The sequence below is a fragment of the Ptiloglossa arizonensis genome, chromosome 4 (genome assembly GCF_051014685.1).
Source record: "Ptiloglossa arizonensis isolate GNS036 chromosome 4, iyPtiAriz1_principal, whole genome shotgun sequence".
Classification (NCBI taxonomy): Eukaryota; Metazoa; Arthropoda; class Insecta; order Hymenoptera; family Colletidae; genus Ptiloglossa; species Ptiloglossa arizonensis.
In genome coordinates, this window is record NC_135051.1 from 17174262 (window position 1) to 17188246 (window position 13985).

At 37.8% G+C, this 13985-nt stretch overlaps 1 protein-coding gene across 3 annotated transcripts in view; it reads right to left on the reverse strand.

Moving 5' to 3' along the window:
- Nucleotides 1-13985, reverse strand: part of LOC143145921 (uncharacterized) — an 827424-nt gene that overhangs the window by 778707 nt on the left and 34732 nt on the right. For all 3 annotated transcript variants that reach the window (XM_076309758.1, XM_076309757.1, XM_076309760.1), the window contains exon 2: nucleotides 4548-4648. In XM_076309758.1, the coding sequence (XP_076165873.1) occupies nucleotides 4548-4559 (12 nt within the window). In that variant the 5' untranslated portion in view covers nucleotides 4560-4648. The remainder of the gene's footprint in view (nucleotides 1-4547; nucleotides 4649-13985) is intronic.

Below are 13985 nucleotides of genomic sequence, written 5' to 3' on the forward strand. Positions count from 1 at the left end.
AAATGGAATAATTTATATCGCGGATACTGAATTGCTGGATAAACATTTCGAATTTTCGAACCTCGAAACTATCGAATTGAATAATTTATATTGTTGAGAGTAAATATAGAAATTACACGAATATACTTACGCAATAGAACAATATTACGAAGAGAAAAGTTACCTATCTTTCATTCTGAAACTCGCACGAGAAATTTTCTCCTAACGATTATGATAAATTAATTTTTTTCAATCAAGTCTTCCACTCTAGTTCCCACTGTCAACGTTTCTCGACTAAACAAACAGAACGTTACCAACGATTATAAAAATCAGAGTTCAAATTGAAGTTAGGTAAAAAAAAACCAACCCTATCGTCTTTAATGAGTAAACGTTTCTCTGTAATATTTCTTCAACGTTTTGTCGACGTTACGAACATCATGGTCGACGCCGTTTTCCCCATTAAACTTCTCTTTCGTTCCATGAACGGATACGTGGCTGATTCCGGTTTGTGCTGGGTGGGATTACGAAGGGTGGCGCATCATACGTAGAAGAGAGGAGAGCGCGATGCATATTTGTTAATACGTTAATTCTGCAAATGCGAGCCCGCCGGCGCAAAGATTACGCATTAATGCCTGGATTTCAGGTTTTATACGTTGCAGAGTAATTATCAGCGATGCCCAATAAATTGCCGAACAATCATTGGCACTGGCAACAGTTCAAACTATATTTCGGTGCTCGAACGGAACGTACCTTCTGTTGTATTTTAAACGGATCGTGAATTTTTGAAGCAACTGTACGAAATTTAAATATACTCGACTCGTGTTTTTCAATATGGACACTATCGGATAATATGGATATTATTACAAAGAAGCTATTCGTTGGTTTTGAATATTTTTAAATTTAAGTGTTTCTTTAAAAACACATGATATATAGTAGAAGTTGACCTAAGGTTATATCGTGAATTTTGGAAGCAACTGTACGAAATTTAAATATACTCGACTTGTGTTTTCAATATGGACACTATCGATATTATTACAAAGAAGCTATTCGTTGGTTTTGAATATTAATAAATTTAAGTGTTTCTTTAAAAACACATGATATATAGTAGAAGTTGACCTAAGGTTATATCGTGAATTTTGGAAGCAACTGTACGAAATTTAAATATACTCGACTCGTGTTTTTCAATATGGACACTATCGATATTATTACAAAGAAGCTATTCATTGGTTTTGAATATTACTAAATTTAAGTGTTTCTTTAAAAACACATGATATATAGTAGAAGTTGACCTAAGGTTATATCGTGAATTTTTGAAGCAATTGTATGAAATTGAAATACACTCGACTCGTGTTTTTCAATATGGACTCTATCGATATTATTACAAAGAAGCTATTCGTTGGTTTTGAATATTAATAAATTTAAGTGTTTCTTTAAAAACACATGATATATAGTAGAAGTTGACCTAAGGTGCTTGTACGATTATTTTCAACGTGACAAATTTTAATCGGAGTCGCAAAGTTGCTTATTTAGACGCCTAGAAACATCCAACGCGTGAGAAAATTGTTCACGTTGGCTATTTTTAGGTGTATAAATAAGCTATCGTTAGGGACCTGTACGTTATCAGAAATTGACTCACTATAGTCACAATTCTTAAAATTCTTCTCCTGTACGATAATTTTCAACTGTATACTCAAGGTTGCTTATTTAGACATCTAAAGACACCCAACTCGTAACAAAACTGATTCGTGTTGATTATTTATAAATGTACAAATAAGCTATCCTCACCTATACGTTACCACCTCGCGAAGCTCGTTATAATCGAAGTTGACGCCAAGATCCTGTACGATAATTTTCATCACAAGAATTTCCAATCGAATCGAAGATTCTAAACCCAAGATTACTTACTCAAACACCTAAAAATCACCAACACGTGTCATCAAAAGCTATCACCTATACATTACCACCTCGCGAAAGCTCGTTACCATCGAAGTTGAAGCCAAGATCCTTCTCATGTACTATAATTTTCAAAAAAAGAATTTCTAACCGAATCAAAGATTCTAAACCCAAGATTACTTACTCAAACACCTAAAAATCACCAAGTCGTGGCGAAACTGTCATCAAAAGCTATCATCACCTATACATCACCTATAATCGAAGTTGAAGCCAAGATCCTTCTCATGTACTATAATTTTCAAAAAAAGAATTTCTAATCGAATCAAATATTCTACACCCAAGATGACTTACTCAAACCCCTAAAAATCACCAACACATGTCGTCAAAAGCTATCATCAGAAGCTATCACCCATCAACCACCTCACGAAAGCTCGTTATAATCGAATTCGACGCCAAGATCCTTCTCATGTACGATAATTTCCAACACAAGAATTTCTAACCGAATCAAAGATTCTAAACCCAAGATGACTTACTCAAACCCCTAAAAATCACCAAGTTGTGTCAAAACTCAGATACCCTAAACGAAAATCGCAACAAGAACCTCGCCACCCCAGCGAACGATCGCGACTCTCTGAGAATCGAAGACTCTTCGAAAAGTTGCTACCACTCGACTCGTGGTGCCAGGGTCGGCTACAGTCACAGAAATGGACGAAAAGAACCGGGTCCAGAGTTTGGCAGGTTATCAAGTACGACGCGAGCATCGTCGATCCGCGCCAGTCGCTCTCCTTAAACTGGCGCACGTAATTCGAGTACGCGGGCCCTGCGATTCTCCCTTTTGACCCAGCGAGCAGGGCTCGTGTGCATCGGAGAGTCGTAGCCGGCCAAGCTGGAGATATACGAGGAACGAATATCCGGAAGGGGCGGTCTGGAACTCTGGACTCTGTCCGAGCGATCACAGGGCGGGGGCAAAGTTACTCTCTTCGTCTACACACGCACGCGTCCACGTGCACGCTGACAAACAGTCCTTCCGACAGGACTTCGTGACGCGCTCGAGGTTGAGACCGAGCTGGAGGGGGTGAACAACAACGGTTCAACTCGTAACGGTTGATAGGGGAGACTGGGTGGCGAGTTTTGACACAACGTCACGGTGATAGCGGGGACAGGAAGAGCGTTAGGCTACCCTCGCTTGGTGAATGACCGATCGAAGGAACGATTCAATGTGCAAACTGTGCACGAGTGTATTTGTGTATCGATATTGTATTTCTCGTAATCGATTTTGAGAAAGATTCTAGCCTTCATCGTTTTCGAGAAGAGTTTCATTGATTTATCGAGCTAGTGAGTAGGTTTGGGAGAATAGAGCAAGTAGTATCGATGATTGGTAAACTTTGACGTAGTCTTGTTATGAATTGTAGCTGGGAGCTGTCGATGGAGTAATAAAGGATGATTGTGGGTTGTATTGATAACTGTATCTCTGGTGAGAGGTATATTATGAATTTGTTTTGGAAAAAATATGGATTCGAGGATAAGGTGGATAAAAATTGTGGTGGGCAGAGCTGATGACTACAGGTGAGTTTGCCTTTCTATGAGGATCTTTAAAACTCCTTTACAGTTTTATTTATTGAGTATGGAAAACAACTCAGATGAAAGAAATTATTGCTTCGACTGGTTTCCCAGGGCAGGAAGTGTTTTGGAGCGTTTACAACTAGTTAAATAGTTGCAGAAAACTATTTAGGGTACTCGATGGCTATTGGCTCGGTATACTCGTTATCTATCACAGTATTTTGGCTCATTCGCTCGCTACCACTGTTACTAACTTGCTTTATGAGCGCAGCAGCTGAATGTAGGTCTATCACGTGCAACAAGATAGGAAAATAAGAAAATTATTAAACAGAGAAGTGACAATCTATACGTGTAACATTATTATTACACTCGAATAAAAATAATACTAATTTTCTCTAAAGTGTGAACGAACCAGTTACAAATAAACGAAAGCAAATTAGAAATGTAAGAGTGTCCCGAACCATAATCAAAGGATACCCAAAATAGATACCTGAGCTATAATACTAGACTATAAATTTTTGTTACTCACTGAAAAAGAAAAATCTTCAATTTGTATACTCGTTGAAAGAATAAAACTCGAAAAATCATTGTAAATCTTCAACTCCCAACAAAAGAAAAATATCAATTTTTGTTACTCGCTGGAAGAGAAAAATCTTTGCGACTAAATTCCAAGAGATCAGGAAATGTTTAATCGACGTTCGAAAGTTGTACGAAACAACCCTAAAATTACGCTACAGTTAATGTATTCGGTTATTCGTCTAATTAAAGTGTTTCATCCCCTTCTTGGACGAAATTGTTCCCTTTCAAAGTGTATGAAAAATTGTTATTTCCACGCGTCGTTCTCCGATCGGTAGTCGCGTGTCAGTGATATCACAGAGACAAGAAAACTTTGACGAGGGTTAGCGATGATGTAAAAGCACGACTGAAATAAACGAACGCTCGGTAACGGAAACGGAAGACACACGAGATCCCCCGCTAACGAAACTAATTTCATTGCTGTCCACTGGATCAAGATCAAGACGGGAACCCGGCGACGGACAGGCTGTTGGTATAGAGTTGCATAAGGAGCAACGAAGCGTCTCTGATTAACAATGTTTTAGCGTCAATTTACTTACCGCAGCTGCCATGGAGAGATGAGGGGCGGCTCGGACGGCGGGATCTGAGGTTTCGCTAAGCGAGCCATAGCCAACGGGAATCTGTGCTGCCTCTTGACATTCTGCAACAGAAATTGTTCCATGTTGTATTCCGCTATCAATTTCGTAACGTTCGAAACGTACACAACCTCGAATTAATTGTCTCGGTTTTGAATTAAAAATCTAAAACGTGTTCTGGAATACTGACGAAATATTTTCAGAATTTCAGTCTTGATTATTTATAAATGTGAAGTTTTGTAGGCCTCTTGATATTGTGAAACAAAAATTGTTCCACGTTGTATTCCGCTATCAATTTCGTAACGTTCGAAACGTACACAACCTCGAATTAATTGTCTCGGTTTTGAATTAAAAATCTAAAACGTGTTCTGGAATACTGACGAAATATTTTCAGAATTTCAGTCTTGATTATTTATAAATGTGAAGTTTTGTAGGCCTCTTGATATTGTGAAACAAAAATTGTTCCACGTTGTATTCCGCTATCAATTTCGTAACGTTCGAAACGTACACAACCTCGAATTAATTGTCTCGGTTTTGAATTAAAAATCTAAAACGTGTTCTGGAATACTGACGAAATATTTTCAGAATTTCAGTCTTGATTATTTATAAATGTGAAGTTTTGTAGGCCTCTTGATATTGTGAAACAAAAATTGTTCCACGTTGTATTCCGCTATCAATTTCGTAACGTTCGAAACGTACACAACCTCGAATTAATTGTCTCGGTTTTGAATTAAAAATCTAAAACGTGTTCTGGAATACTGACGAAATATTTTCAGAATTTCAGTCTTGATTATTTATAAATGTGAAGTTTTGTAGGCCTCTTGATATTGTGAAACAAAAATTGTTCCACGTTGTATTCCGCTATCAATTTCGTAACGTTCGAAACGTACACAACCTTGAATTAATTGTCTCGGTTTTGAATTAAAAATCTAACATGTGTTCTGGAATACTGACGAAATATTTGCAGAATTTCATCTAGTTTTGATTATTTATAAATGTGAAGGTTTTTCAGGCCTCTTGATATTGTGAAACAAAAATTGTTCCACGTTGTATTCTGCTATCAATTTCGTAACGTTCGAAACGTACACAGCCTGGAATTAATTGTCTCGGTTTTGAATTAAAAATCTAACTGGGATACTGACGAAATATTTTCAGAATTTCATCTAGTTTTGATTATTTATAAATGCAACAGATTTTCAGAAAATTTTGGAAATCAATACCTTGGTTGCAGAAATAAATTAAAGTAGTGTAACTTCACAGAAGACTACTTAGTCTTCGAGAGATTCGGTTAAGAATTTTAAATAGACTCGATTATTTATAAATGCGAAGAATTTTCAGGGATTTTTGCAAAATTGATACCTAGGTTGCAGAAATAAATTAAAGTAATGTGACTTCGCAGAAGCCTACTTAGTCTTCGAGAGATTCGGTTAAGAATTTTAAATAGACTCGATTATTTATAAATGCAAAGGATTTTCAGGAATGTTTGCGAAGTCGATACCTAGATTGTAGAAATAAATTAAAGTACTGTGAAGTAGTCTTCGAGAGATTCGATTGAGAATGTCAAGTAGTTTCGATTGTTTATAAATGCAATGGATTTCGATGAGGAATTCTTGAGGAATCAACGATTGATTTAATTAAACCCTTGAGTGGAAACGACTGTGTCAAAACTCAACTTCAACATCATTCCATGTGTATGATTTGCATCTTTTATTTGTATATTTATAACTCTACGATATCCAATACTGAATAGTTGTCATACTCTCGGAATATTTTTAACACGAAGTCAAATATATTGAAGATCTTTGTAACAATTGTGGACATAATGTTACCGAAGAAGTAAAAAATCTATAGACACATTGATTATTGGTAAGAAACTAACAAACCTTCTTTAGTTTTTTTTCTGGAGGATTATAGATGTAAATTAGATGTCTAAATATTTGCAAAATACACTTTCGCTACTTTCACAAAGCCATCAATTATTCTCACTAAGAGTCATCCATTTCAGTGATCTGAATCCAAAATAACCAAAACTTCAATTTTCGAAAATCAAAGCAAATTATTGAAACACTGATATTGTATTTTGAACAATTGAGATATACCTACACAAAATTAAGAAAACATTAAATGTTCTGAATCTTAAATTACCGAAACAATGATACTATACTTTTATAAATTGAAGCAAAATGGAGCAAAGTTCAAGGAGTTTCGTTCCAATGGTCTGGATCTTAAATTACTGAAACACGATATCACATTCTTTAAAAATTAAAGCAAACCAGTAGAATCAACGAAAGATTCAAAGATTCTAGATCTTAAACTACCGCAACACCTAATCTATATTTACAAAAGTCAACCCACTTTGCACAGAACACTGGTTTCGTTCCAATGGTCCATATCTTAAATTACTGAAACACGATATCACATTTTTTAAAAATTAAAGCAAACCAGTAGAATCAACCAAAGATTCAAAGATTCTAGATCTTAAACTACCGCAACACCTAATCTATATTTACAAAAGTCAACCCACTTTGCATAGAACAGTGGTTTCGTTCCAATGGTTCGTATCTTAAATTACCCAAGCATAGATTTTTTACTTTCGAGGATTAAAGCAGACACGTTCACGGTGGAAACATTATACGAACGTCGTTTGGTAAACGGGAATCAATTTGGAAAATTCGGGCGGTGAACAAAGCGCGAAGCATCCAGGCCAGGCCACGCCACGAGAGCAAGTTGAAAGGTAATCGTAAACTAATTGGAACTAAATTCGCTCGGCGTAATTACGCGTTTTAATTTGAAACCTCGCGAAAGTGCTCTCTTGCCGGGATCGTGCTCGCTGCTCGTGACGGTACCACCGCCCCTTCGTTTCTCACGCGCTTTAAGAGGGGCTGTATTTTAAGCTACCTAGTAATTAAAAGAATTACGTCTTCATTCGGCCAGGTAGCAGACTGCTGTACCCTCTAAGGGTAAAGACGACGAAAGTAGAACGACCGTGAATTTCGTCTTCTCCTACGTTGACGGTTTAATTAGACCGGTACCCCGCGCAAAAATTCAGCTTATCGGATGTTCGCGTCGCTCGGTCGATAAGTTGAGGTGCTCGTGTCGGTCTCGAGTGGAGATCGAGCCGAACCTTCTATCGTCACTGTAATTTACCGTGAGATTTTACGGCTACGTTATCTCTCGCGATTTAACGCGATGGAAATCGTGTTCCGGTGACGGTGAGTTACGTAGCGGTGAAACGTCTGAATTTTTGCGAGAGATTTATCCAAGAGGTAAGTGAAACGTTTGGTCGTAAAGTTAGAGGTGATTGTTGAAGCTGAAAATATAGATAGATACGTGAATATTGTCTGGTGAACCAGATTGTCTTTTCAAGAACACGTGTATGTATTTGGTGGTGAAACGTTTCACCTTTGAGAAGGGATTTATTTAAGATGGAGTGCAAATGGAATGTAGGTAAAATGTAGAGATAATTGTGAAATTTCGTGGGCAATGTTAGGTAGCATAAATTATATTTTTAAAGATACATAAGTGTAATAGTGAAGTGTCTGAATTTTGTGAGAGATTTATTAAAGAACGACTGTAAATGATGTGTAGGTAAATAATGTAGTGGTAACTGCTGAAGTTTAGAATAGAGTAGACATTGTTGATAAACGAGATTATCTTTACATACGTATATTTAGCAGCGAAACGTCTTAACTTTTACGAGTGGTGTATCGTAGATCTACCGTGAGTGAAATGTAGGTCGAAGATGTAGACTGTGAAAGGTGTAACTATTGAAGTTGAAAATATTGATATCTTCGTAGATATAGTTAAGTAATCCGGATTATCTTTTCAAAGATACATGCATGTTTATATTGGCGAAACATCTGTCGTTTGTGAGACTTTCGAATACTCGAAGATCGACTGTAAGTGAAATCTAAGTCGAAAATGTAGAGGTTGAAAGTGTAGATAATTTCGTAGATATAATTCAACAGTCAAAATTAATTTTGTTAATTTTTTTCAAGGATAGTCAAATATATGCAGACGGAACGCAAGATCGACAGATGTCACAGATCGATATCAGCTACAATTTAGAAAAAAAAATCATTAAAAAAAAAAATAGTTCTTCTCTGAAGAAGTTAAGAAGGTTGGAACATTATTCCAAATTTTCTACATTTTCGAACACCGAAGCACTGTTAAAATATTTACATTTGACATTTCCATAATTTTTCTTTCAAGACTGCTTCAAGACTCACGACCGTTCCCTCGACGTGAAACCGATAAAAAAAATTCTTGGCTAGAAATAACCGTAACAATTATCGCGCAATTGTTTTGTTTACTGAGATTACATATCAGCAGTCTTGTTAGCCGAAAAAGGATGCGAACTTAAACCCAGTTTGGAAACTCGTGACGCGCGGTAGACGTTGGCGAATAAGCTGAAGTTCTATCTGCCTCGCCAAAACTTGATACGCCGTTCACGGCCAATCAAACTTCGAGCTCTGGTAATCCCGAAGCCAAATATTCCGCTTATATGTTACGGTTATAGGTGGGACCGTACGTTTTCTTAGCCACGACGGCGCTAATCCTCGAGTTCCTGCCAACTTGTCCCACAGCATGTTCGAAACTGCGTTTTCGTGGAAGAACGTAAAATAACAAAGCGTTGGAAATATTCATTTTCTTTGAATTCATGGAATATGAAATCAACTGTCCGATTGTTTCCATCTTCTGACTGAAATCTTGGTTAAGAGGCGATGCAAACCGAAATAGGAATCGAAAATGCAACTTATATGTTATATACAATAACAAAGCGTTGTAAATATTCATTTTCTTGGAATTCATGGAATATGAAATCAATTGTGCGATTGTTTCCATCTTCTGACAGAGATCTTGGTTAAGAGGCGATGTAAACCGAAATAGGAATCGAAAATGCAACTTATATGTTATATACAATAACAAAGCATTGGAAATATTCATTTTCTTTGAATTCATGGAATACGAAATCAATTGTGCGATTGTTTCCATCTTCTGACTGAAATCTTGGTTAAGAGGCGATGCAAACCGAAATAGGAATCGAAGATACAACTTATTTGTTTATATGTTGCATTTAGATATATTTCTTATGGCCAATATCTAGAATCTTTATTTTCTATCGATTCACTTGACCTCTTTAATATGTAAAATTTGGAATATAGTGAATATTGACACGAAGAGGTGAGCAGATGTGCTCTTTTTAAAAGTAATTTCAAAATATGTATATAAATATAGAAATAATGTGAGGATTATTCTGCAATATTTGGAAAATACAAACAAAGATATGACCAATTAGAGCATTATACTTTAAAGCAAGATTTTTGAAGGACAAACAGACTTTTCTATTTTCTAAACCTAACTTCAAAATACCCATTACTCTTTATTATATTTTATAGTGGTTCTGTTACTTTAATCCGCGTCTAGAAACGGACAGCACGGATTACATTGTTACCGTTCCCTGTCCGCGTACTCTTTGTTTTGTTTGTAAATATGTATGCAGTTAATCTTCCCAAAGCTTACATTCGACGATTGGGAAATCCCGACGTTGAAAGAACGCTTGTAAAACTGCTAAACGAATGTTCGAAAGAACATCAATCGAGGTACGATCGAAAAATTAATTCAAAGGAAGCTTGAAATTATTCAAGGGCCTTTTTATCGGTTTACAGGAGGATACTTCGACGAGAAGGTTGTTTAGAAAAACACAGAGAAAAATTATTTCACAGTGTGAACTGTATGCATACTTGTCAAAATAAAATAGGATGCTCTGTACAATAAAAACAGTAATTTTCTACTATTCGAAAAGATAATGAATTCTTTTAAATCTCCTTCAATTTGTTATTTCAAAAACTCTGAAAAGTAACGGCTAAAATGGCCCCTACGAATCTCACCTCTCAGGCCCCCTTCCACCTACCTATACAATATTCAATTTATTGGGAAATATTAATATTAACGTGTAAAGAAAATTATGTTAGAGGTACTCTGGATTGTAAATATTTGTATACGAAGTACGAGAAATATTAGTGTATGGGTTAAAATCGATTCGATAGATTGGTAACGATCTTGATGTTATTTTGAAAGATTAATTTGTAAGATTTAGTATGGAAAGGGATGTATAGAAGAAAAGTGTACTCAGAAATGTTTTGGCAAATATTAATATTAATCTGTACATGTAGAGAAAATAATATTAGAGGTACCTTGGAATATAAATATTTGTAAAAGATAGATGTATGTAAATTATTGTGGGTTTCATGAATATGTATTATTGAGTTATTCGGAAAGTCATTTCGTTTTCCAAAATGGAGAATTCACAATTTAATAAAACGTTCACACGCTCTAAAAAAATCGTGTTTCATTTTCACCAAAAAAAAGAAAACAAAATGACTCTCCGAACAACCTAATATATCCCCAATAGATGATCATCAAAACCTTTAAAACCTAACCTCAAAATATACATACCCGAACAAAACGCTCACCACCTTAGAATATTCAAAAATCACAGTATTGACAATCATAGCAAACATATTATATCACATACATTCATCAATATCGAAAAAATCCTCCTAAAAACAAAACCCCCAAAGAAATCTCTCAATTTCCCGCCAAAATGTCTCCCAAACGATTCGAAAACGCAATCGTCTACCAACGTCAACGGTTGAAATGGTCCCTGCGCGGCAACCATAACCAAAAAAAATCTCAAATCACCGCGAACGCCACAGAACGAACACAAACACGCTGTCCTCCAGTTCCGCGTTATTTTCCGAATGGTAAGTCCGTAACATTGGCGTCGCGTGACGAAAATTCTAATTCCTAAACCGCGTAACAGCCGCAACGTTCTGCCGTGGAGGAATTTATTACTCGGTCGGGTAGGCCATTTCCTCGAACGCGTGGATTCGGCGGTCATCATTATCGCTTCGCCGCCAGTCCCTGATTGAAACGACGCGGCATTATTTTCCGCGGGGCGTTTCGACGGTACCGGGATTCGAAATCGTTCACTGTCGACGGCCACTCGAGAACGGTCAATCGACTGTGGCGAGTTCGATTTCGAGAGCCGTAACGTCGGGGGTTGTGTGTGCCATTCCGGTTCTTCTTCCCCCTCGCAGGTCGGCTCCACGGGGCCCACTTTGTCCCTCTTTCCCCGGTTGCGGAACGACGGCGGCGTCGGCGGCGGTGGCGGCGGCGCGTTACATGCATATGCAAATTTATTCTACCGGGTGCATTAGTGTACGTGTGTCGTGGTGGCCGGCCGACCATGGCCGTGTACGCTCGTACACGTAGAGCTTTCTCGTCCGGCGTTGTCGGTGCAGCGCGGAGAGGGTCATAAATTAAATGATGTAAATGCTCTGTCCACCCTCTGTCGCAGCTAGCAGAGACGACACACAACTTCCCTCTCTCTTCCCACGCCGCTAGCCCCCGGACAACCCCCCTCCGAGTGACCCCGGACGATCCTACGCCGCGCATAACCCCTGCCTGAATCCGTAGACCCCTTCTGACTGATTATAATTATCGGGGCGTACCCTGCGGCTCGTCTCGCATGGATGAAGAGGAAAGATAATGCGTCCGAACCGAGTGCCATTGATTCGGCCGCGCCTAACTGCCGTCGAATTGCCGTAAGTGTTGGTATCGACGTTCCCAGGGAACCCGATTCTTGCCCCGCCGCCGAACGCTTTGTCAAAGACTGCCCGGATACGGAATTGCAGATCAACGCTGATGGATCCTCGCCCGCGAGGCAATCGCGACCGCTCTTACCGGGAGGTTCGCGATTCGAACGAACTGGATCTTGGCGAGGTTTCGTGTACGGTTGTTACATCGTACTGGTCCAGTCGTGTCTAGAATCGGGGGGATGGAAGTACGGGTTTTGGGGATTGCCTTTTCCTCGAGTTTAGTAAGTGTGTTTTAGAAATATCTGTTTTTGTAGTGTTTGATTACCTGGTCAGGTGTCTTTGAGGGAATATAGGTATGTAAAGGGGAGGAGTAAAAGTATATATTTTGTGGATTGCCTTTTCTTCGAGTTTAGTAAGTGTGTTTTAGAAATATCTGTTTTTGTAGTGTTTGATTATCTGGTCAGGTGTCTTTGAGGGATTATAGTTATGTAAGAGGGAGGAGCATAAGTACAGGTTTTGTGGATTGCCTTTTCCTCGAGTTTAGTAAGTGTGTTTTAGAAACATCTGGTTTTGTAGTGTTTGATTACCTGGTCAGGTGTCTTTGAGGGAATATAGTTGTGCAAGGGGGAGGACCAGAAGTACAGATTTTGTGGATTACCTTTTCTTCGAGTTTAGAAAGTGTGTTTCACAAATACTCAGTTTGTAGTGTTTGATCGCCTCGTCAGGTGTCTTTGAGGGAATATAGCTATCTAAAGGGCAGGAGTAAAAGTATACATTTTGTGGATTGCCTTTTCTTTGACTTTAGAAAGTGTGTTTTAGAACTCCATGATTTATAGTTTTCTATGGTCAGGTATCTTTGAAGGAATATAACTATGTAAAAGGGAGGAAGTAACAGAAGTACAGATTTTGTGGATTGCCTTTTCCTTCAGTTTAGTAAGTGTGTTTTACAACTCCATGATTTATAGTTTTTGATGGTCAGGTATCTTTGAAGGAATATAGCTATCTAAGAGGGAGGAGCATAAGTACAGGTTTTGTGGATTGCCTTTTCCTCGAGTTTAGAAAGTGTTTTACAATTCCACGATTTATAGTGTTTGATGACTTGGTCGGATGTCTTCGAGGAAACATAGCTATGTGAGAGGGAGGAGCAAAGATACAGATTCTATGGATTGCCATTTGTTTAAGTCTCGAAAGTATATTTTACAACTTTGTGATTCATAGCCTGACCTGGTCAATAGATGTCTTTAAGTGTTAGATGACCTGGTCGATAGATGTCTTCAAAGGAATATACCCATTTGAGGGGAAGGGACAAAGATATGCATTTTGTGGATGGATCTTTTTTTAGAGTTTTGAAAGTGAGTTCTTCAACTTTGTGGTGTATCACTGGCTTTTAAAGATGAGTTTGCAATGTGAACACTCTGGATCTGTGTTAAGTTGTTACGACTGTTCGATGAGCTTGTGGATTATCTTTTCTTTGAGTTTCATAAGTGTGTTCTACTCCATGCTTTATAGTGTTTGATGACCTAGACAATACATATCTTCAAGAAAATATACTCATTTCCAAAAAAGGAACAAAGATTGTAGTTGTTGGATTACCTTTTCTTCGAGTTTCAAAACTACGTTCTTCGATCCTACACATCAAAGTGTATCGCGAATGACCCATAATTCTTTTGTTATAACAACAATTCTACCGGTTAAACTTTCTCGTAACTTTTCCTTTCTGAGACATGAAACTGACCTTGAACCTTCTAAAAAATATTCAAGATCAAGTCAAGGTCACTTTACCATTCATCATTGAGTT